The sequence below is a fragment of the Saccoglossus kowalevskii genome, chromosome 10 (genome assembly GCF_978046115.1).
Source record: "Saccoglossus kowalevskii chromosome 10, keSacKowa6.1, whole genome shotgun sequence".
NCBI lineage: Eukaryota > Metazoa > Hemichordata > Enteropneusta > Harrimaniidae > Saccoglossus > Saccoglossus kowalevskii.
This window is the reverse complement of record NC_140650.1, coordinates 38,257,365-38,282,920: the sequence shown is the minus strand read 5'-3', so window position 1 is coordinate 38,282,920 and position 25,556 is coordinate 38,257,365. Positions and strand designations below refer to the sequence as shown.

The window sequence follows — 25,556 nt, the reverse complement described above, 5'->3', positions numbered from 1 at the left end:
GGCCAGTCGATGAACAATTCAATGTCCTTCAGGGCTGAAAATCATCGACGCTACTCTGGTTTACTTTATTTCACAACTTGCAGAGAAAACTGATTCGCGTGAGCTCTAATGTATCTTAGTCTAGTATTTTCTTTTTGAACTAAGGTCAAATTCCATCAGTTTGTCAAAATATATGTTTTTCAGCGAATAATTTTGAAGCCTGTCACAGCACAAACAACTATGTGAATCGACGCCGGTGATTGGATTGTACGACGACCCTTCAATTAGCGTCAAATATGCTTTGTTACAACATCATTGATTGGCTGAGAGTCACCTGATCGGAGCACGAACTGGGTCACAGAACCATATTTGTCCGTATTATCAAAAGGACTTTGCAAAATAACCACACCCACATTTTCAATCTTTTTTAGCGCGGAAGTTGCCAACAAATGTAAAAAAAATCGTGAATTTCATGGATTCGAATAAAATAAAGCAAGCGATTGATAAGGATGATTATTAATATTTTCCCCGATGCTCTTCGAATTTTTATTTTTTTTTTATTTCAAGGTAAGAAATGGCTAGTTGAAGTTGCATCGTCTTCAATGCGGTTGTTTCACCGCGAACAACTCTAGCTCTGTTTTGGGCATGGTTTAGTTTTGCGATGTAAAACAAAATATATATTAAAATAATAATACTTGATTAATTATTTGGGGTTTCAGCCCACAAATTACGGACATGATCTCCATGAATTACGGTCAATGTTTGTCTTCTCTCGGCTGATTGCCACGGTGTTGATCGACGCCCTTCCTAAACTCATATGGTTCACAGAAATAAATTATTATATTTCCATTGCATAACAATGGAAAACCCGAACGTTCCTGGAGTACGGACTCAAATGCCAGCAGTTTTCTTCATTTTTCACGCTCGAGCTTGAAATTATTCATATGGTTCTACCTATACGTTATCACACTTGCTTCTATGCTATCGATAAAGAGCCATTGCTCGAAAAGTCTAGCTATTTTTTAATAGTTATTTAGGACTACGATTACCAAATATTATCTTCAACATATCATACTTATCAGTCCGAGCAGCGTTTATTTATTTATAACTTCCTAAACTCAGTATGGAGAAACCAATGGGGATCGACATTCCAAACAAACAATCGAAATTATCAACGAAAGACGAGATTTTTCTAGATATTTACAAACATACTGTCATGACAAACATATGTAAAATTAACAAATACACAAAGAGGTGTAATATTAGGTTTTATTTTAGGCTTAGAAATATTTTCTTTCACTCAGTCCATGCATGTAACTGCCATTTAGCTTTACGGTCCTTCAGCATCGGGGGAAAACAACAATAACAAGTCATTGTCAATGACACGTCCCCGTTCCGTTCATATTTGAGTGACATATACATTCAAAGCAGATCATGACCGAAATGCACCTGCATATGTACAACACATTGTACTAAATCTGAACAAAATCCATGCATGCATGACTGAGATCCGGTTCTGGAATTGTGAAAATACGTGATTTTAATGCATTTTCGGCCTTAAAATGGCCATCATTCAGCTATTGCTAAGCGGATCATGAAACAAATGCACATACATATTTGTGACATGATGTACCTTGTGTGTGTGAAGTTTGAACTTGATCAATCCAGACATGTCTTGGATACGGATCCAGAACTGAATTCTTTAAGAAAATGGCCGCCAGTCGGCCATTTCGAACTTGATCCGAAAAAAAAAATGACGTGCATCAAGGTCCTATTATGTTTAATGTAAGTACCGAATTTGAACAAAATCCGTCCATGCATAACTGAGATCCGGGTTCGGAATGGTGAAAATGTGCGATTTCAATGCATTTTCGGCCTTAAAGCGGCCGCCATTTGGCTATCGTTAATGGGATCATGAAACAAATGCACATACATATTTGTGACATGATGTACCTTGTGTGTGTGAAGTTTGAACTTGATCAATCCAGACATGTCTCGGATACGGATCCAGAACTGAATTCTTTAAAACAAAATGGCCGCCAGTCGGCCATTTCGAACTTGATCTGAAAAAAAAAATGACGTGCATCAAGGTCCTATTATGTTTAATGTATGTACCAAATTTGAATGAAATCCGTCCATGCATAACTGAGATCTGGGTCCGGAATGGTGAAAATGTGCGATTTCAATGCATTTTCGGCCTTAAAGCGGCCGCCATTTGGCTATCGTTAATGGGATCATGAAACAAATGCACATACATATTTGTGACATGATGTACCTTGTGTGTGTGAAGTTTGAACTTGATCAATCCAGACATGTCTCTGATACGGATCCAGAACTGAATTCTTTAAAACAAAATGGCCGCCAGTCGGCCATTTCGAACTTGATCCGGAAAAAAAAATGACGTGCATCAAGGTCCTATTATGTTTAATGTATGTACCAAATTTGAACGAAATCCGTCCATGCATAACTGAGATCCGGGTCCGGAATGGTGAAAATGTGCCATTTTGATGCATTTTCGGCCTTAAAATGGCCGCTATTCGGCTATCGTTAATCGGATCATGAAAAAAATGCATGTGCATATGTCCCATATAATGTGTGATGTATGAGTGAAGTTTGAACATAATCGGTCCATGCATGTTCGAGATACAGGTGATCACGGACGCACGGACGCACGGACGCACGGACGCACGGACGCACACAGGGCAAAACATAAGTCCCCGTTTTCGGACTCCGTCCGAACGGGGACTAATTATACAAAACACATTGCGAAGACTCAACAATCAGGAAAGAAACCCCAGACAACCATGTCGTACTTGTGTTGAAATATATTTTGTATTTCACGTCAGAATATTGTTTAAAATAAAATATTCAGTCCACGCCGAATCGAGGTCAAAGGGTCAGGTTGCGTGCATATAATTATATATAGTTAAAACAAAAAGTATTTGAACTTTTGTCAGCTGTTCAACATCTATAAAAACCAGAAAGACAATTATAAGACAATGTGAACCTCGGAAATTATTCTGTTAGTCCGAATTTTAAATGCGCGCGAGCGAGCAGGTGGACGGTGATATTTCGGGGTTTGCGCGGTCGAAAAAAAAGCGGAAATTGTCCGGTTGAATTCAACAAGCGGTCGCAAAAGCGAGAGAAAAAAGGTGATTGGAAAGCGGAAGCGGGCGGGAGGTTGTGCGAAAGGAGTACTGTAACTTTGCACAACTTTCTTTTAAATCGTTTTATTTTCCAAGTCAATATTCTATTTTACTAATACATTTTTTTTCTAACGCAATGGCGAAGAAAAGAAAGAAAGCGTTGACAGACGAGGCAAAGAAAAATCTGCCACACAGTGTCGCACTCTGACACAGCAATTTTTTTTCAAACATCGGCCATTTTGTTTCACCATGAAAACCGTTTTATTAGATGTCTTATCTGAGACACTTGAAGGATTAGCTTGTTTGTAAACTGTCAGCGTGTACAGTGGGACAGTAATGTTTGTCAGAGGATTATCCCTCGTTGTTCGTTTGCATAACAATGGAAAACCCGAACGTTCCTGGAGTACGGACTCAAATGCCAGCAGTTGTCTTCATTTTTCACGCTCGAGCTTGAAATTATTCATTATCTGACACTCTTTATGAGTTCTATGATATCAGTGGTTAATATGTTTGGCCATTTTTAGTGTATATTTATAATAATGCAGCAAATCTACAGTGTTTTATTAACCAAAACTGTTTTTCGCGTTTTTCTCGAGTTGAAGTTTTGATCGAGAACGACTCATTGGGACCGCCGCCAAATGAAGTGCGTTCGGACTAGGACATTCAAACTCGCAGTTATCGTTCAAAAGATAATGATGGTGCGAAATATGTCTGGGTTTTTAAAGAAAATGCTTTGTCACAGAATAATAGTCTGTTAAAGGTGCCAAGTATGAAATAATTTGGGGACAAAAAAACAAACCTGCATAGAAATCGGAATAATAGGTCTTTTGATTATCGGAGACGCATTTCAATGGACTTGATTACGGACAATGCATAACTTAAATTTCACCAGGAAATTCCGCAGTGTGCTCTCGCAATCGCGTACTTAGTCATTTTTACAAGGTTCGCCATTTTTGATGTCACGTGATAATTATGTAAACAATGTCTGTCCAGTTTGTGCGAACTTGCATCTCTATATTTAGTCTTTTGATATATATAACCTAAATTACTGTTCTGAACGAGACAACAGACAGAGAATGTTTTATTTAAAAACGTCACAAAACCTTCTCGCTACCTTAATACGTGAAAACACTAGAAATCACATACACACACAGATACACAAAATTAAAGTGATTTTAAGGGCAATCCAAGTGGTGCGAATCGCCAATACCATGTTCATTTGCATATTGACCGTGAAAATACCAAAAACATCATTGCATGGGTGATATGCAAATTAGTTTTAGTCAAAATAAGTTACTGCTTAGAAGTACCATTACTGTTGTTCAAATTTCATTTCACTCGGCAAATATATTCATGTACCCAAACGTAAAGTATCGTACTTCTAAATATTGTTTATTTCTGCCATGTTTCGAAAAACGCTACTCTTGAACGGACTACTTTATTCGCTCTCAGACCTCATTTGCATATGGGGTGTGGAAGTACCGATTTTGATTTCAGGGACGAATCAAAATAAACTGCAGTATATATGTAATAATGTGAAATACTTCCTTTCACTGTGAACATTTTTCCGCTAAAATAAATTCCAGTGAAAATGCCATTTCCCTCATACTCTATTGAGACTTGACACAGCACAGTGAAAATTTGATTCACACTGTATGCTTGAAAACTTTTCATCGAAAATAAATTAAGTGAAATTCTGTGTGATTTCATGAGAGTTGAAAATGAAAAAATTATATGACACCCAACCCTACCACTCCATACACAATGTAACCACACCTCAAAAACATCCTTTCACCAGTGTATAGAGGCTTCCCACATGACGTCACGAAACACGTGATCCGCCATCTTGGAGTACAAACGCAATCATGGAAACCATGACAACAATACACTGTCAGCTTGATATCCTGTGGTTTGTCCATGTTTTGTGCGGAATAATGGTGAATTTCTGTGCTATTGTCAACTGCAGCAACCGCGGAAATCGAGACAATGATAAATCATTCTTCAGGCTACCGACAGTTATTCGTAATCAGGGTGAAAAGACTGAAGAAATCTCGAAAGAACATCGAAATTTGTGGCTTGCACGAATAGCCAGGGCTGACCTGAAGGAGTCAAATCTTCCATACATTCGTGTCTGCTCTGATCATTTCGTCAGTGGTAGGTTAAATCTACTTACTTCATATACGGATAGTAATTTGATTTCATTTCAAGCATATTATCATGATTATCCCTTACAAAAGTTTCCTATAGGATTTTTAAAATCTTATAGTATTTTTACATTTAGAAAGTACCACTTTTTTCATCTATTACTAGTAATTTTTTTATTCAATTTGTGAAAGCCAAATTTAGAGGAATACATTTAATAAAATCAATGAAATTCATGTAGTATTTAAAAATATTACAGAGATATGTACCTTCAGATTTTACTGTTTTAGCATATTTGCTCAATAAAGTAATGAATTTGCTTATAAAAATACAGAATTTTTTTCTATTGCAAAAAAAAATTAAATTTTAATACACAACCAATGCAATGTTGGGTTTATATGCACTTCTATTGGGAATAAGCATCTAATAGTGCATATACAGTAAATGGTAAATGGTTTTTTATCTACTGTAAAATACTTTATTTTAGCTGAAATAAATTTTCGCTGAAAGGGTTTTTTTGGTATTTTGTGAGGAAATTATTTTCACTGATTTTTGATGAGTGAGTTTGAAATATAGGAAAAAAGTTATATTCGCTAGACTGTTTTTTCACTGAATTATCCCTTCAGCGAAAATAGCAAAAATTAATTGCAAGTGAAAATAAAGTGTTTTACAGTATTTGGAATATTGTAATTAATATTTTAATGAAACATTTGAAACAATTTTTTTTTTGTATTACAGGTCCCATACTCAAATCCTATGAATGACATATCTCACAGAAGACTGCATTGACAATATTTTATTTTGTATTTCTTTATCACAAATGAGACTCTCTCTCATACTAGTATTAGAAATCAATGAATTTTAATTAAGGGTTCTGTGCTTTTTTTAAAAAAACACAATATGCATACCAGTATTTTTGTAATTGTACTTTTTATACATTTATTTTTTAAATTGTCTTGATATTGTGTATCACTCACTATGTACATCATTTTATTCCAAGGCAGTAAACTTTTATTTTATTTCAGTGTACATTTCTTGATTGACTGAAAAGTTTGTAATTGCTGGTTGAGATTGTTTACTGTTTTGTTTTTTGGAATTACTCGGTAATATAAAATAATTTTTATTAAAAAAATCTAGTACTTAGAAACAATGACAGAGTGGAGGGAATTGCATTTTTTATTCAAATTGTCATCAACTTTATATTTTCATTGCATTTCAAGAAATGATGTGCAATATATTTATGGTAATAGTTTTATCTTTTTTTATATTTTTCTTACAACTGTATTAAATTTATGTCTGGTACATGTTAAGCAATAAAATACTCTTGTTTAACTAATTTTAGTTTATAATGTTATTTATGTAAGTGATTGGTGGGCTCTTTCTCCAAAAGAGCTGGGACCTCCAGGAAAAATATCCACGATTCTTATAGGACAAATTCATGTAGGATTCCTATAATATTGTGCCAAAAAATCCTATAGGATTCCTATAGGACAAAATCCATTAGGATTCCTATAATATTTTGACATAAAATCCTATAGGATTCCTATGGGACAACATCCTATAGGATTCCTATAATATTTTGACACAAAATCCTATAGGATTCCTATAGGAAAACACGTGTCAAAATATTATAGGAATCCTACAGGAATTTGTTCTATAGGATTCCTATAGGAAACTTTTGTAAGGGATGTACCATGATGATGAGATGACAATGGTACAAATAGCTTCCTTAGGAATTCCAATGCAGCCAACCCTACCCAAAGCAGCCCACACCTGCTGTACAATGCATGCATGCGCAGTGCAGGGTAGACCTCCTACAGCTACCAAACTATCATCAAGCCATATTCAAGCATTCTGTCACTCCTGCCAAGTGCCAAGGATGGTCATCCTGCTGAGGGCTATAAGCAGATAGAATAGTGATCTGTAGGCAGCATGGCATCTCGGACAAGACTATTTATGAAAGAAACCCTTTTGATTTAATATTTTTAATTTTTTTCTTTATTAGGTAAAAGTGCATCACTCTATGACCGCAACAATCCTGACTGGGCACCATCCCTCAACCTTGGTCATTTGAAGGTAAAAGAGTCAAGTGCAAGTACTGCAGTGGCACGGTTCGAAAGAGTGTTGCAACGAGAGAAGAAGAAAAATGACTTAGAAGCTGCTTCTGCTCTTCTGGATTTAGTCAATTGCAATGACAGGGATGACAGCACAGACTATCATGAATACTCCAAAGAAGGTTTCAGTTCTGTTGGAATCCAGACAGACTTGACAGTTGCTGTCATTGAAGCAATGGAAGCAGAGATCAACTGTCTCCGTGATGAAAAAAATAAATTGAAAGCAAAGAATGATCAAATGGACCTTAATCAGGAATTTTTCAAAGGAGATGATTATAGAGTGAAATTCTACACTGGACTGCCTAACTTTCTTGTCCTCATGCATGTGTTCAGTTTTGTGGAACCATACATAAGTGCTGGAAACAAGAGCTCCCTAACCAAGTTCCAGCAACTTATTTTAACTTTGCTGAGATGTCGATTAAATTTGAGTGTTCAGGATCTGGCATACAGATTTTGCGTGTCTTCCTCAACTGTGTCCAGAATTTTCAAGGCAATGATGGATCTGTTGTCAATGAAACTTAAATTTCTAGTTCGATGGCCAAGCAGAGAGGAACTAATAAAAACAATGCCAATGATTTTTCGTGTTAACTTTGGAAAGAAAGTTGCTGTTATCATTGACTGTTTCGAAGTTTTTATAGATAGGCCATCAAATCTGATGGCTAGGGCACAAACATGGTCCTCTTACAAACACCATAACACTGTCAAGTTCCTGATAGGTATATCGCCCCAGGGTGTTATCAGTTATATTTCCAAAGCCTGGGGAGGTCGAGTAAGTGATAAACACTTAACTGAGAACTGTGGGTTTCTTGACAACATTTTGCCTGGAGATCTTGTCCTTGCAGACAGAGGTTTTGATCTGTCTGATACACTTGGACTCATGTGTGCACAAATCAAAGTTCCAACTTTTATGAGAGGCAAGAAACAACTGTCCATGCCAGAAGTAATAGACACTAGGAAAATAGCAAATGTCCGGATTCATGTGGAAAGGGTGATTGGTTCTGTGCGACAGAAATACTTAATTTTAAATGGGCCTCTACCTATAGACTTTGTCATGTACAAAGACAACGAGGGTGTGACAATGATTGACAAACTGGTAGTAGTCTGTTGTGCACTAACTAATCTCTCTCCATCTGTTGTACAGTTTGAATAACGACATATAATAACAACAGGTAATGGTGATAACAGAGATGAGTCCTTATTTGAATGTGATAATTTTAATTCAAGCATCTAATACAATTGATTGCACATTTCTGTGCCTCATAATTTCTGTGGTCAATTAAAATACAGTCTCTTTTATACATTTCTTGACTTAGTTCTTTCAAAGCATTTACTTCGATTTTAATGTCCTTTTCTTCTTTGCAGCAGCTTTTGAGGCATTTGACTTCGGTCTTTTTCTACACTCAGGACAATACCATCTTCCTTTAGGTTCCTGTTTCATTTTGATGCATGTAAAATGAAACCACTGAATGGGACAATTTTTATTGTCACAACCTACCATCTTGCCATGTTCACCCTCTCTACAATAGCACCAAGATTCCTCAGACTGAGATAATTCTGAAACACTTTCCCTTGACAATTGGTTTGTTGAACTAGGTTTTTCTGTCAGGGGTGCCCTAGAGTAGAATTGCCCAGTCAATTCAAGTAAAATTACTCTTTCAAAGAAATCAGTTGCCTTGTTGAGGATTTCCTGCCAAAAGTTATTGTCTGGGGCAATACGCTCACAATGGAGCCCTTTCTCAGTCCATACTACAAAGTCTCTATATTCTTTGTGACACAGAAATAACTATGTTTGCACTTGGTAGTAGTACTGATGTCTTTTATCGAGACTGTATATTCCCTGTTTATCTTCTTTCAGGCAAGTGTGTTCAGTGGCATCTTTATCTTTTACACAGTATGGGCATTTGATTTCCAAAACGCCCGAGCCACAACAATCACAGCATATAATTCCATATGGAGATGCCCCTAGATGAGGAAACTCTGGATCAATCACTAGTCCAGAATCTTCCACTTGAAATTTCTCATGTGACATTGACATGAATTCTGAATAGTCTTCTCTTGCTGCCTTTTCATGATCACAGCCCCATTTCGTTGCAGTTGTGGAAAATTTAACAGAATCTGGATAGCAGATAGATTTTATGAGACTGGCTGAGGGTTTATCAATGTTTGTATGACAGGCAGTCTTCATTTTTGATGCAGTGATCCTTCCAGCACGGTACCTAAACCAAAGTTTAGAATCTGCCTGGCCACGTGTGTTTTCCTCAATGACCTTGACATCCTCCTCTGAAATTGTCAAATTGATACTGGCACACTCTCTGACTAATTGATCATACTGTGCTAGACACAAGTCCTCCCTTTTCAAACTACATGTAGTTAATGGTTTGGGAAATGTTTCTTGAGCTGCCTTTGGAATATATTTGCTATTAAATGGCTCAACAACACTGAGTACAGCACTCCTAGTTTTAGTCAATTCAAGCCCTTGAAAAAAACTCTGAATATCATCTGCTGAAGTTGTACTTAACCGATTCCCTGCTTTTTTGTCTGCGGTTGGTGTTGCCAACAGGCTTGAATTGGAAGCATCAATGGAATTGTCCAACATTTTCTTTTTGGACTTTGCTGAAGTGAAGTCAATTTCACATACTGGTTGATATGGCACCTGTTGTACATTTGACGGTAGTAACCAGTAGGCTTTTGTTTGTGTGACAGTTTTGGTTTCTCGTATTCTGACAGCAGCTTCCATCCAAAAAAGAATTGCTGACACGTGTGTGCATGTGCCTCCAAGACCAGCTTTACAATCACAATTTGCCGTGTGGATTGTCCCATTCTTTTCAAGGATGATCCAAGGTTTCGTTGCAGTTTCACAAACACTCTGAGAATGAAGAACCTGTAATGAGAACGAAGTACAAATTCATGAGAATTCAATTCATTGACAACCTGGCAATGATCAATGATTGATCACTATGTCAGCGGATAGGGAATGGAAACAAAATTCAAAGTTGGAGAAAGAAAACAGTCTGACCCCCTAAATAAAAGCTACTGGTGTCTAATCTGAAAAAAAGGTAGGGATTTACTGAATAATTTCAATCCATGGCTGCATTTGTAGAGGCATTTCAGCACATCACACAACTCACACAGACACACAGTCAGTGCACGGTCATTCTGGTGTCATTCCACTAATTAGCCAATGGCTGCTCGTAGCTCGTAGTCAATTTAAATGCCTAGCAAGAACCAATGACATTTATTAAATATTTTTTTTCTCAGGTGCTCCCTGTTTGAGGGCGTAATCACCTGGGTCAGAGGTGAGACCAACATGTGGTCTTTTGTTTACTACTTAGCGGCTGTGTACCTGTGGGTTTATTCTGTGTGTATTTGGATGTTCTAATCTTGGTGTTTCTCCAGTGATTCCTCTTGGTGCAATCCAAATACAGTGGGTGTGTCTTGTTTACCTGAGATTTGCAAGAGTTTGAGCTGGCCAACATGTTAGTTTTTTTCATATGGTTGATTACTGGCATATTGATCTCCCATTTTTGAGCCATATTTTCAACTTTCTTCGTCATTTTCATATAGCAATCTCGTCATATGTTAACATTGTCGTCTATGGAAATTCAATTAGTGGTATTTCAATTATTGGTACAGCAGAGAGCCAGAAGAGAGGAGGGGGGAGGGGGGTGCTACCTAACATTGAAATTTAGTCTGTACTTACTCGACCCACAATGACAGCTATATCCTCTTTTGGGTAAGCAACGGCCACATCTCTCACCCATCCTGATGTGAACTGGTTGTGGGCATCAAGACCTTTGTAGGCACGCATCTGTTCAGTGGAGTATACTGGGCTGCCAGACAGAACCAGGTAATTCACCATATCAATATACGTTACTGCGGGCAAAGCGTCCACATCTTTCTTAAATTCCGACTGAGGAATACAGTAAGGATCCACGCCGTCGATGATTTCTAACTTTTGTCCATAAATAATCTGGTTATTCGCTGATAATTGTCGCTGATATGGGCTCATTTGCTTACTGTCCGCCATGTTGTTTTGGTTTGTTTATAATCCAACATGGCGGCCTAGTGATTTTTGTGACCAACAGACTGAGTCATAGGGTCAAAGGTTGGGGCTACCTGTCTTTGTTTATTTTGATCTGTGATGCCATCGTCAAGGATTTCTATGTCATGTATCGTAGATGTAATGTCAGTGTCGTCATGTGTATTTATATTTACATGTAGTATTTGTTTACATTCGTCGTATTTGTCAGTTTTTCCACCAATAGTCTCTAGGGCCCGGTATGAGGCAATGGCTTTTTCCTCAGTACGGGTATCAGTAATAGTATGTAACACGTGTGCATCAGTAGTTGTCTGGCCATTGTTTTTTGGCCCAGATAACAAGTAACCAAACACACTAGACACTGCTGTCGGTCCAGAGCCTCTAATTATTTGATCACCAATCAGATCCCAATAATAGTCTGCACCAATTAATATATCAATATCGAAGGCCAGACCATTTGACACAGGGTGAGCCAAAGTGAGGTCACGTAAGTAAGGCAAAGTCAACAAGTCTGAGTTCACATGATGTGTGAGATTGTCAGAAATCTCTGGTATAAGAAGTACATTAATTGCAGTTTTGTCACCAGTCAATGTATGCAAATTTACAGTACCTGTGTTAAGTGAGCGTGGGTATTTGTCTTGGTGACCCAGCGTGGCAAGATTAACACTCTCTTTATTTGTAGATCTCAGGGATATTTTTTCGGCGAATTTCTGAGTAGCAAATGTGCGGGTGGCTCCTTCATCAAAGAGTACATTGGCATGTACTAAGTTCCCATTAGATTCGGTGGATATAGGTATGACTGCAGTTCTTAATAAAACTGGTCCTGTAGATTTGCGGAGTCGAGGAGTAGCAAGATGAACGCGTGTGTCATTTGCGTTTTGAGTTGAGGTAGATACATTAGCCTGGCCAAAATCAGCACACACATTAGGGGTTGTTGATTGTTGACGTGTACGTTCCGGAAAGTGAAGTGATGAGTGATATTTCTTATTACAATGTTTACAAGTAAATCGAGATGTACAGTCACTGACGAGGTGTTTTGACAAACAATTATAGCATAGTCTATCACGTTTGACAATCTCTAGACGTTTCTTAGCATCGGTGACAACATTACATTCATTGGGGTGGTGGGTACCCTTGCAAAATATACAAAGTCTCGGTTGTTGTGAGCGAGAACCGGAAGAAGGCGTGTGGAAGGCAGAAATAGGTCGTGACATTTGACCCCCAATGTTTACATCGTTCATACCTGCTTTCAGTGCGTTGATTTCACCCGTAATATCAGCGCGTAGATCAGTAATATTCCATGCTGAGTTGCCGTGCGATCTTGCAAGTTGAACACAAATATTCTTAGGTAGTTTTCGTAATATAATAGGAACCAAAAGTTCGCCGTAAGTAGATTCGTCCCTTCCGAGTGACTGCAACCCCCTAATATGACTTTCCAAGGTGTCGCTGAAGTGTAGAAGACTGTCCACGTCATCGGTCGGGGCTTCGAGCTGCCATAGTGCTTCCATATGTGCGCTAATTATCATGTGGTGTTGTCCGTATCTTTCTCGTAGTAAAGTTATTGCATGAGCGTAATTCACGTCGGTTAGCGCAAGCCCGGACACAAGCAAAAGGGCTTCGCCTTGTAGTACGCCTTTCAAATACGCGAATCGCTGCACGTCACTGATGGTCTTGTCGTAATGAATTGTCGACTTAAAGGTATCGTAAAAACTCACCCACTCGAGCACATTTCCCGAAAAAACAGGCAAAGCTATCTTAGGCAAGTTCACTTGTTTGTGAGTGCTTACCGGTGCACTCGAACGTTGTGGCGAAGCGGCGCTTGGACCGTTGTTTCCCGGGGTTGAAGAGACTTGCTTCTGCGGGTCGATGTCATTTATTCGGCGTTTGTTCTGTTGAGATTTAATGTAAAGTTCATCAATATATTCTGAACTTTCTTCCATATCTTGCTCGCGATCGTCGTCTGCGACCTTTTCAACAAACATCTGGCGGTGAATCTGCTCGTCGATGGCTTGTAGTTTGTCGAGTCGGCGTTCGATGACTCTCTGTAGATCGGATATTTTATTGAAGGCGATTTTCTTGTCGGCTTGCTGGCTGGCAAAATCGTTGAGAAGAGCATCCAATTTGTTATTGTTCCGTGTCATTAACCCACGTTGCACTTTTCTGTTCGACTTGAGAGAAGCTACAGTATCGGGTTGACCGGCGGATTGTGATTGATCTGAAGCATTTGAAGTCGGCATGGTTTCTTACTTTATAGCGTATAACGTGGTCAAAATCCTGGTCGTCTCGGCACCAAATTTATGTGGGGTTATGATTCGTGACTGGGTTATATTCAAAATAAGTAAGAAATGCCAGGCTATGCAAACAAATCAATCACAGGAAACGAATACGTAAGTAATAAACGCGTAAGAGTAGTTTATTACATCAATACAGTATATCCACTGACACACCGGAGAATTTACCGTAAAGAGATATGTAAACAAATGTAGAACACAAGAACACGGTAAAGACTAGCGCTAAAACACTTGCGCGTCCTATTTATAGGCTCGGTAGGATTCTGAACCCTAGGCGGGAATGTCCCTCATTGGTCGAAAGTTACCATTATAGAAATGCGTAATAAAGTGGTGTTTTCTATCACGTTCGCACTTGTGTCACCAACATGTCTATTTATAGACGTGGTTTAAAGCAAAAAATGGTACATGTAATCAAATATATAAAGTACAGTATTTAAGAAACTTCGACAATACAATAATCAGTGTTTTCAATAATAACGATCAAATTGCTTAACACGACAAAATTTGGTGTCACAACTTCCCTCTATCATATACACCAGCGACACCGATGCCAGCTCAAAGTGGTTCTTCTGTATGTGTTTGAAATTTTCTTTTTCAACCACATTTATAAGCTACAGGTCGAATCAAGTCTTCAATTATATTAACAGATACATCTGTATCGAGATTTACATTTGCAGAAATCGAGTTTAACCTATTTTGTATTTCCTCGGTATATAATTTGCCCATGAATGGGTCATTTACCCTAGTCGTGAGCATCATGTGACTGACCGAGGCCTTGATTTTTGAAAATACCTGGTGTATCACAGATTTATTCGGTTAGGTACGGTAAGGTTATATAAAACAATATTGTTTTTGTCCCTTCAGCATGCTTTGTTGCCATTGGTTAAAAAATATTGCACCTTCTTTTAAAACGTCATTTTAGCAATTAAAAATTATTTAAGGTTATCATAATTTGGTAGAAACAAATCAAAGTACCATACATTGTGTTATACCAATATCTCAAAAGTTACTTCTGGCTACTTGAGTGCACATAGCAATCAGTGATTCTTAGTATAAATTGCTCAAACCATGACAACTACCACTTTCAGCAATATTTCGCTATAGTTTCTCCGAGTAGAATTCATGATACCCATCTTGCCAGCCACAGCGTGCCCCCCCCCCGACGTTCAATTCTGCTTGCCAACTACACTTGATAGCACTGGATCATCAGGTATGTAATGCCTCCCTATCATGTCTAACCATTGCATTATCATTTTTATGACCATCTGGGCAATGTGAGGGGAATTTATGTCTCTCATCATGTATATGCTTTTAAACTCATCCAAAATTATTGTCACCCTGTGCGTCAGGTTGGCTTTTAAGTCACATCAAAGCCTATTTTGAGGTAGAGCTAAAATAAACATGTCGGGTGATTTGTAACCATTGTTGAGTTTCGGGAGAAATGTTTGATAAATACCTTACTTAGATTCTATTTAGACAATTGTCTCATGCAATCCGGACGCTTTTTAGGACTGAAAAGGCAAGTTTCAATAAGATGTGCACTAATGAAAATGAATATTACAAAAAGTGCTTTATTGGATTGACCATTTCTGCAGTGAAAGTGACTGATGCCAGAAATCAAGGGCTACTAAGCTATCATTTGTGCAATTCAAAGACATTGTAATCGTCACACTAGTTCACAATAGCAATGGATAATTGAAATGGGATTTTCATTCAGTTTACGTGCTGGAAAAAGAGAAATACCATTCTTGCTTTAAATAATGGTACAAGAATGGTTTTTAGCCTTCGCAGACGAAGGCTGCCGAAGGTTTATAGATTGGGTTCTGTCCGTCCGTCCGTCCGTTCGTCTGTCTTTTACCTTTTATAACTTTGATATGCTCTGTCCAATATTTTTTCCAACTTGGTGCAAATGTAATTCTCAATGCCATACATATGCACGCCAAGTATTTGTTTGATTCGCCAAAGTTTCATTGTGTTTTTCAACATTTTACAAGTACAAATGCCGAAATTTGCCGGGAAAATCCGAGTTTTAACGACATCTCGCAAGAGAACTGACCGTATTGCGTATTGCGCATGCGCCAGTCTAACGCTGAGAAAATCGGCGTCGATTTCGTCTGAGGATATTATTGTATTCCGGGACTGTATCTTTCTTTGCACAAGGCTTATATAGATTAAATCTCAAAGGTAAGAAACTGTGCTTATGGTATTTATTATGAACTTTTATTTATCCTTTTGTGTCCTGACTTTAGTGAGAAACTATCGATCGCACAGTGTCACCACAGGCGCTCGGAACGTTTCCTGGATAATATAAAATGACCTAAAGTGGGATCGGCATAGTTAGTCAGTCGCCGGTAAATGTCCCTACTACTCATATAATAACACAAGGTAGGAAAGCGTTGACACCATGACATCGAAACTTCCCGAAAATAACACGATTTTCCAAATTATATTCGATCCGCTTCACACAACTCAAGCATGATATCGGTAGAAACTATCGATCGACTTACATTTCCTTTATTCGAACTAAAATGGGTTAAATCCTGTGAAAATCGAAACACCAGAGCAATATGAATCAACCCGTCTACGCGGATATTTTGAAGCAGAGGCCCGAGCATGCGTAAATGTTTGAAACTGCGCATGGGTGGAGCAGCGCATGCACGAGCCTCTGCTTCAAAATATCCCGTAGACGGGTTGATTCATATTGCTCTGGTGTTTCGATTTTCACAGGATTTAACCCGTTTTAGTTCGAATAAAGGAAATGTAAGTCGATCGATAGTTTCTACCGATATCATGCTTGAGTTGTGTGAAGCGGATCGAAATATAATTTGGAAAATCGTGTTATTTTCGGGAAGTTTCGATGTCATGGTGTCAACGCTTTCCTACCTTGTGTTATTATATGAGTAGTAGGGGAATTTACCGGCGACTGACTAACTATGCCGATCCCACTTTAGGTCATTTTTTATTAGCCAAGAAACGTTCCGAGCGCCTGTGAGTGTCACACTTTGCCAGAAAAACAATCCTGCTATTAGTTCAAGAACTGGTTATGAAACGTGTAAATCGAAAGTTTATCTCGTCATTTAGGAGGCTTGGAAATAACGTTTGGCATAAAAAATACTGGAATAATAAAAACTTAAAAGCTTAGAACATGCTGATCGTGATTATGTTATGTACGATTGCTATTTTCGGTGTTCGTTGGTTTCGTGACGACATATTAGACTAGAATTATCGCGAAAACGCAAGTCAAGTTCGGCCAACTATGACTGCTTGAAAGCAATGATGAAATTGAAAATTACGGTAATTCAATATCAATGAATCTATCATCACTTTTAAATTACCTTTGAAGTAAATATGATACCCGAGTGCGTTATTGCACTCATGAACGGAACCTCCATGCTCCATGCGGTGTGGAAGTTTATCGGTAAATCGAACCTCTGTCAACAAAGACACATTGTCCCAATCAGCTATTTATTTCGGTACTGAAGTCAGGGTGGCAATTTCAATGTTTAGCTACCATAATTTATCTCCATTATGAGCAGGAAAATAAATTACGGACCTCGATTGATATGGATTTAACGGCGGCCATGTTTTTAAGGAGGGGAGGAAAGGGGGTAAGCTGGTACGGTTTTACGGGAAATAAAAAGGGCGTTTTACAATTTACAAGGGAAAAAAATCGTTTTTACAGTGTTAAAAAATGGAACAATGAATGGTCCGAAGAGCTCTCCGGCTCAAATTCTCCGCCATTGCTGGGTCGTGTGAAGAGACGCATGCGCATATTACCCTCGTAATGCTCTTCATTCGGTTAGAGGGCCTTTTACGTCTTGACATTCAATTTTGTAGTGAATTTTGTCATCTAGTCGTTTTACAGTTTCTATAATGTAATTTCCCAGGATTATTCTTTACGATTTTTTTATTTGGATGTAAATCCTTGTACGTACCAAGAAAAATTACACATTTTTACAGTGTACGAAAAAAATATTTGATCGATTACGTTGTACGTCTAGCCTGTGATTACAGAATTACGGAATTTATTTTTTCAATTTACGTAGTACGAACAAAAAAATATTGCAATTACGTTGAACGAAAATAAACCTTGCCCCCCCCCCCTCTTTAAGGGATATGTGAAACAATATTAGGGAGGGGGTCAAATTCACGTAATCCTCAATTTTAATGATGTTGACTTAATAGTCATATTTTTTTTAAGGCCTCACTGATTTAATTTTATGGATGACATCCTCTGAAGACCCCAAAACTAATGCGAGAGGGCGAAAAAAAATTCGGCCACAAAAAAAAAAATGCTGCTAAAACCACAGGACTACGGAGCTATTATTACGAATTTAACCACAGTGTATCAAAAAAACAACAAGTCTTAATTTGTAGGAGGCACATGCTGATGTACACATTTCGTACTGTATTACTGTCACAGGTATCATCACTTTTGATTTTGAGTCAACAAAAATTTGTATGCAGAAAATTATGTACCGGTACATGTATCTTGATGAAAATGCGTCATATGATCAAAATATCACTGAATGTGTGTGCAAGCAAATTATCCGAATCAGAAAATGAAAAAAAAAATAATAAGAAACTTTTCTTCACCCAGTAAGTAAGGGGACTTCGGCCAAGGAGCTTCTGCTGCTTTCGTTGCAGTTTTGTCGACTTCAATGCGGACAAAGCAACCGCACTGATTTGTCGCCTGACCGACTTTTAGGCCACCATACACCTCCACTCCTCTCCCATTTCTCTCATCATTGCAGAAGACACGCGGGACAGCCACTCTGGACAATATGTTCTCAAAGTTGTCTGGACGAAACTCACTTGCCGCTACCAACCTCTCGTATAGCTGTGTAAACGTCTCCCTGGCCAACGCCAATTGCGTACCAGTCTACAACAATCCCTCCGTTTCACCTCTGAACTTTTATGCTCACGTATTTTGGTGGTGTGGTCGCCATGTTGGATCATTTTTGGCAAAATTTGCATGTTTTGAGGCAATCTCTTTCCCATAGGTCTTTGCGCTTTACGTAACGCGCATCTAACTGTGCGGAGTTTGGTTTTGAGGTAGTCAAAAACGAGTTTTACGACAAGTCGGCGCTTTGCAACAATATGAATCGGCAAGTTCCGGACAGAAAACCGATCTGTGGAGACTCGTCGTCGGAGATTTTTTTTTTTTTTTTTTGAGAACAGGCGAAAACTTAATGCGTGCGCGGATGTCATCCATAAAATTAAATCGGTGTAGCCTAAACTCCGGATATTATTTTAATACAACTACAATATGTTAATTAGTATGCAAATTAATATGCAAATTAGCAGCCAATCTGAGACAATGCAATCCAGTTCAACAGAAATTTGACATACACTTAGGTTACATGATTACTATCTCTGCTGATTAGTTTTTTATGCACTTCTATCTGCTTTTATATTAAATGTATTTTTGTGTATTTTTCTCAATAGTTTTTTTTATTTCTTTTGATAGCTTTGCATCCATTTGGTTCAGCTCAAGTGAAATATTCAGCATATCCCTGGTCAGATTTTAATGACATTAAAAACACAAGTACTCTGGCTATTTGCACATACTTAATAATATTTTATTTTTGCAGAATCCCGTGAATATTAATTTGACAACTTTGTAGAGTGAAAACAGACTGTTGAATTAGTTCATCCTAGACTTTGGTAGAACATGTTTAAAATAGTACAGTGTGAACTGCAATTTCTTTCTGGCCTGGTATAAATTTATTAAGTAATATTTTTTCATACTAAAAAGACTCAAATATCTTTTTAATTAAATCTAACAGCCAATGGGAGCACATATGCTACAACCTCTGCTTACTTTGGACTAAATGTTTTTTTTTTCTTTTTCAGGTGCAGAGCCAGATTTTTTTCTCAGAAAGCAAAGACACTGGAACTACATGTATTACAAAAACATACCGGTACTATTCACTGCGTGTCTGACAATTGTATAAAGTTTCGCAGGTCCTCTTTTTAGCTCGGCTGTCGACTTTGTCGAGCGGAGCTTATCATATGAGTGATTGTCCGTCGTCGTCCTCCGTGTCAATGTTTCACTTTTTCGACTTCTTCTTGAAAACTACAAGCCTGAATGTTTTGATACTTGGTGTATATGTACCTTGGGTAGACCTCTCTTAGGTTTGTTCATTTCATGTTGATATCTTCAATTCTCTAATTTTGGTGAATATTTTTGTCATTTTTGGTAAAAAATGATATTTTCGACTTCTTGTTAAAAACCGCAAGTCCAATTGCTTTGATACTACATATATAGGTAATACATGTGAACCTCTCTCAGATTTGTTCATTTCGTGATGATATCTTCAATTCTCTAATTTTGGTGAATATTTTTGTCATTTTTGGTAAAAAGTGATATTTTCGACTTCTTGTTAAAAACCGCAAGTCTGATTGCCTTGATATTACATATATAGGTACTACATGTGTACCTCTTTCAGATTGTTTATTTTGTGATGATACAGTGTATCTTCAATTCTCTAATTTTCGTGAATATTTTTGTCATTTTTGGTAAAAAGTGATATTTTCGACTTCTTGTTAAAAACCAATAGTTCAATTGCTTTGATACTACATATAAAGATACTACATGTAGACCTTTCTCAGATTTGTTCATTTCGTCATGATATCTTCAATTCTCTAATTGTGGTGAATGTTTTTGTCATTTTTGATAAAAAGTGATATTTTCGACTTCTCGTTAAAAACCAAAAGTTCAATTGCTTTGATATTAAATATATAGATACTACATGTAGACCCTTCTCAGATTTGTTCATTTCGTGATGATATCTTCAATTCTGGTGAATATTATTGTCATTTTTGGTAGAAAGTGATATTTTCGACTTCTTGTTAAAAACTGTAAGTCCGATTGCTTTGATACTATACATATTGTTCATTTTCTAATGATCTCTTCAGTTCTTTAATTGAAATGTGCATTGCTAACAGCGGAGCTATCTCAGCCGATAGGCTGCTTGTTTTTACTTTGAGAAGTTCTGTCAACCAAAGCATAAATATGTGTTTTCTCTGTACATAAAATTTCACACGATTTGTTAATATCAATGTATGATAATAAAAACTTGGTAATATTCTTCTGGATTTTTGCACTTTATTTGTATCATTGTCGTATGAGAAGTAATCTTGTCCTTATTAGAGATATTGAAACGAATCCAGGGCCACAAACTAGTTTATCCAAACAGACACAACACTGACTCTACATATTTGCAGATCTGATTTGCATACTTCCTTGTCATTTTACCTGTTGTACTAGTTTGGTGCTATCTGGTTTCCTTGCTGAGAATATTGCTGACCTGGATGGAGAGTGCTATAAACTTGAAAATGCCATAGAAATCACGTTTGCCAATTTATGTCCATGCAACTTTAGAATGACAACTAGCGAAGGCAGTTGTTAGATGTATTGTCTTGTTTTCCAATGTTTACTTATAATCAAAGTATTTAGGTGTATTTTATAATAATCTATACAAAGTTTGATGTTTAAAATTCTAAAAAAAATATAATATGTTTAAGGTGTAGGGTTCCGATCACCTTCGGATCCCTCAGGGCTCCAACATAATATTTGCGATGCATGATCGCAATGACACCATCATGGACATGAGGAAACTGCTCCAAAATACTCCACAATGGTTACACCACATCAAAAACATTCTCTCGGCACTGGACAATACAACACCATCAGCCACAATTCAACATACCCATGACCCCTATCCACCTACAATTCAAGTTACCTGGCAGCAGCATTGGCTTTGTTTACATGTTGGTGAGCAACACCCATCGCAACTTTGCATATGATGGTGAAACAGCATGTATTCAACGCAGACTCCAACAACACAACACTGGTGATGGTTCCAACTTCATGAACAACCCCCAACTTCGCCCTTGGATATCTTTTGTACTAGTGTACCGATTCCCAGAAAATGGTGACCATCAGGCAAACACCGCTGCCAGGAAGAGCTTTGAATATCAATGACACACTTAACGCTAAAGATTACCTTCCAAACACTCAAAGCACCATCTACATGAATGGCTTTATTGTCTTCAACCGCATGTGTCAACACAACCCAAATCTAATTTGGGCAGACTTTGGAGACTTTCACTCATGAACATTTCCAGCAAATGTGAAATGGGTAATTCATCCTCTCACCACCAGAACAACACCCATCCTCCAAGCACTGAAACATAACACAAAAGTATGTGGAACATAAAACAGTTCAAGACATGTACCAGTACATTGAAATCCATTCAGCGTGCTTTCAACAAACACTGCCTGTAGCTAAAGTAATTGCACCTGTTGATTTAGCTAACACCTTCATGTTTTAATTATTGTCCAACACTAGCATCAACCTATAACTCATACCCCCAAATCTTCGAATCAGAAAGATGTTTTATATAGATTTCATTCTTTCTTATTCCAGATATCATCATGCTAGCGCAATACCTTGAAGCATGGAACCTTGATGCAGCCATGGCAATATTTAATCATCCCATGGTGACTAATGTGACATTATCAGAAATCTTGACCACCACATCAGAGAACACAACATTGACAGCCCATGTTCTTTCAGTGAAGAAACCCAAGCCCAAGAAGTTCCATAAAGATGGCAACAAATTTTCAAACATAACAAAAGACGGCAACGCTTGTTCAAACATAACATTCAAACTTACAACCAATTGTAATCATAACTTTAGGTCAGTCAGCAGACGCTCCCCAAAACAATACTTATCAACCAGAATTGTGAAGTTTGTTGCAACAGGAAACCTCCACTATGCTTCCCCATCTCAAATATCACCAACATTCTAACAATACGTAGTCACAGTTTTCAAGCACTATAACTCTCACAGACTACCTAAACATCTTGGTATCAATCTGTCAGAGAACACACCAAAGGTGACCTCTTCTATCTCCTCACTGAAACACCCATGAACACAAGACAACTCTTCAAAATCCAGAACTATACTTGGATTGGAGCTACTGTTGGGTTATTTGAGGCTGAATACAACACCATGCTGAACCACATTCCACACTAACGGTAGAGTTGACTTTTCAGAACCCAGAACCTCAGAACCTGGAGTGCGCCCCCAGACGAAGAAATTGGGGTTAATGAATAAATCGGTCGTTTTTGGCATCGACATATTTTCGCTCGGAAACGCAAGGGCGATTAGACTCTATTTTCAAGGACGCAGGTTGTTGGGATCGGAAAGTTTCTTTTGTTGCGAGTTCGTTGTAGGTCTAGAAACATAACAACATTGTTTTTTAGTGAATACAGAATATGTTCTGTTTCAATACAGGATTTTGATATGCCAATCGGGCAATTTTAACAATTTCTTACTGGAGCGTCCCCTGTATAAATGGTTCTCTACTCTCCAAAAAATGGTACCAGACTTCCTGTTCAGCGCGTCTTTGTACGAAAATACGCACACGCGCGAATTTGACAACATTCCCTTGAGCGTTGTAGGATAGTGGGAATAGATGGAAATATCAGATACATCACTCATGAAGATTGATGATTCGATTGCTGGATGGTATAGCTGTATTTAAGGTTCATTTCTATGCAATAGGTCCACACTTGCGATTCTCAATTTCGATGTGTAAAATTATATCGCTGCTGTGGACGGCGACGGCTGACAGACTGTTTTGGCTCTGCGGCTCTCTTTTTTTAGGTTGCTTTTTTGTTTTACTATTCTGACGTTTACTTGGTCGCATTGTCAGACACTTACAGTAAGTAAACGGGCCGGAACATAGTCAACATGGGACTCAGAGAAAGCTTCATCGTACAACATTAATGAATGAAATTTACATTACAATCTCATGCTTCCGAAAAATCCGACATTTAAGCTGGATACTGCGGAGAACAAAGTATACAAATACTGTCTACGATATACTGCAAAGTGGAAATAATATACGTATTTGACCGTTGTTTTTTGTACAAAATTGACAACAATCAACAAACAACTGACAACAATCGACAAAACAACAAAAAACTGCCGAGTACATCACACAGTCACTGTAGTCGCATCAGTAAGAAAAATATACTGTGGACCTCATGGTCAATGTAAATACAAAATAATTGTAGTGAATACAATATTTATAAGAATAATCTTGCAGCCTCCACGGACAAGTTGACAAGCTCTAATATTGCAAAACCGTCAGTTGTGAACTGAACTGAACTTTAAATCTCATTAGGATTTCCATATAAAGTTACACAGATCGAAAAAAATATTAGACAAATAAAAATAATGCATTTTTGTCAAGGCTATATTCTAAATTCTCTGATTTCGGGGGTATTTTTGTAAGTGTACACGTATGCGTTAAAATATGTATACCCATTAAAATTATTAAAACTTCAAATGTAATCATAGTAAAAATGTGAAGTAAACAAAATTATCGAGAGTGATTTTGGATTTGTTGAAAAAATCTAAAGTCTAAATCTAAAAGTCTAATTGGTGATGGGAATTGCCAAGCCAGTTTATAAAAAATAGTGAACACACATTTTTGTAAATAATACTGACTGCGAAAGAAGCCCATCACGAAGTGTCTTGTTTGGTCTAAACAAATATTATATTTAAGTTCAGAATGTTTTCTTTTCCCATAAAAAACAAGAACTAATTCATAAACCTTAATTTCTTCGTTTGAGGGCGCACTCCAGATTCCGAGTTCTGAGTTCTGAAAAGTCAACTCTACCCCACACTAACACCCTTAACCCTAATTTCCTTCACCACCTTTCCCCCATTAAATTTGGCTTGCCCTCCACTTGCCCCCCTAACATTCAGATGATGCTACCGCCACTCTTCACATACAGCCCCCCCTTTTATACAGGCTGTCGCTTCAATTTTACATCACTGAGCATAATTATCTAGAATGGAAGCAAAAAAATAAGTAAATCGTAATGATTAGAACACTGTAAACAGCTATAGTAAACAATGCAAACTGATTTTAAATTGTATAACGGTCACCGGCCCACGGCATCGACGCAGAAAATTGGAGCAAACAAATATTTCCTGATCAATTGCGATGTGTTCCAAATAAAAAATATTTTATTCCAGTCCAAATCAGCTCAATTACTTTAATAAAGAGTTATTGTATACAATTTGATGAATATTTACAGCTTCAATACCGTAGACGATTTTGGCCCGATCGTCAACAAAACATCACCCGTCTCCAGGGCAGGCGACTGGAAAAAGACACTGGTGTTCGGTCAAACCGGTGGAAACAAAATCAACACTCCCAGAATAACTATGCGGAATAACGATCTAAAACCATTCGAGTCACAATATTAACATAAAAATGACTTTCGTTGCATTTGACAATGATAAACTTACCGAAAAGCCGTGTTATTCACGGTCGCTAACGTCGGTATAATCCGCCATTTTATTTGAGTGTGTTTGCCACCCGGTGACGTCATCATGTGCGCTATAGAAGGAGGTATGCGATTCGTTGACTAAAATCGTCGATAGTGGGTCTCGTTGAAATCTCGTTACGGCGTCGGATCAGATGTAGGTAGGGCGGAATTAAAAAAAATCACAAAATCAAAATCAAAGTAAAATAATGAGATAAAAGGACATTAATAACAAAAGTAATAAAAAATAAAATTAAAATAAGTTTATAGCCAAAATAATTAAAGCCCGTACACTACATCAGATTTTAATCAGATTGCCTAGTTATGCGCATGCGCTAATAATTAAAAAAAATCCCTTCAATGACCATTACGAATTGGTAAAACCACAATGACTTTTCATGATCAATTCATGATCCACTTTCCATCATCAAGGTCAACTCTATCTAAGTTAACATTTTCACCTGGTAAGAATCCTTGACTGCTTTATA

The 25,556-nt window shown here is 37.7% G+C and overlaps 1 protein-coding gene across 1 annotated transcript; it reads left to right on the top strand.

Annotated features, from left to right (window-relative positions):
* Nucleotides 1-5,059: 5,059 nt before the first annotated feature.
* LOC100372863 (uncharacterized) lies at nt 5,060-8,531 on the top strand. Its single transcript, XM_085504697.1, has 2 exons — nt 5,060-5,279; nt 7,273-8,531. Exons 1-2 carry the CDS (start codon nt 5,060-5,062, stop codon nt 8,529-8,531), a joined length of 1,479 nt encoding a protein of 492 aa, XP_085360823.1.
* The last annotated feature ends 17,025 nt before the right edge of the window (nt 8,532-25,556 follow it).

What these genes read in the sequence shown, in the direction of transcription:
- LOC100372863 (XM_085504697.1), top strand. Translation starts at nt 5,060, where the DNA reads ATGGTGAATTTCTGTGCTATTGTCAACTGCAGCAACCGCGGAAATCGA. An exon ending in CTCTGATCATTTCGTCAGTG is followed by an intron (nt 5,280 to 7,272) that starts GTAGGTTAAATC and finishes TTTCTTTATTAG; the next exon opens with GTAAAAGTGCATCACTCTAT.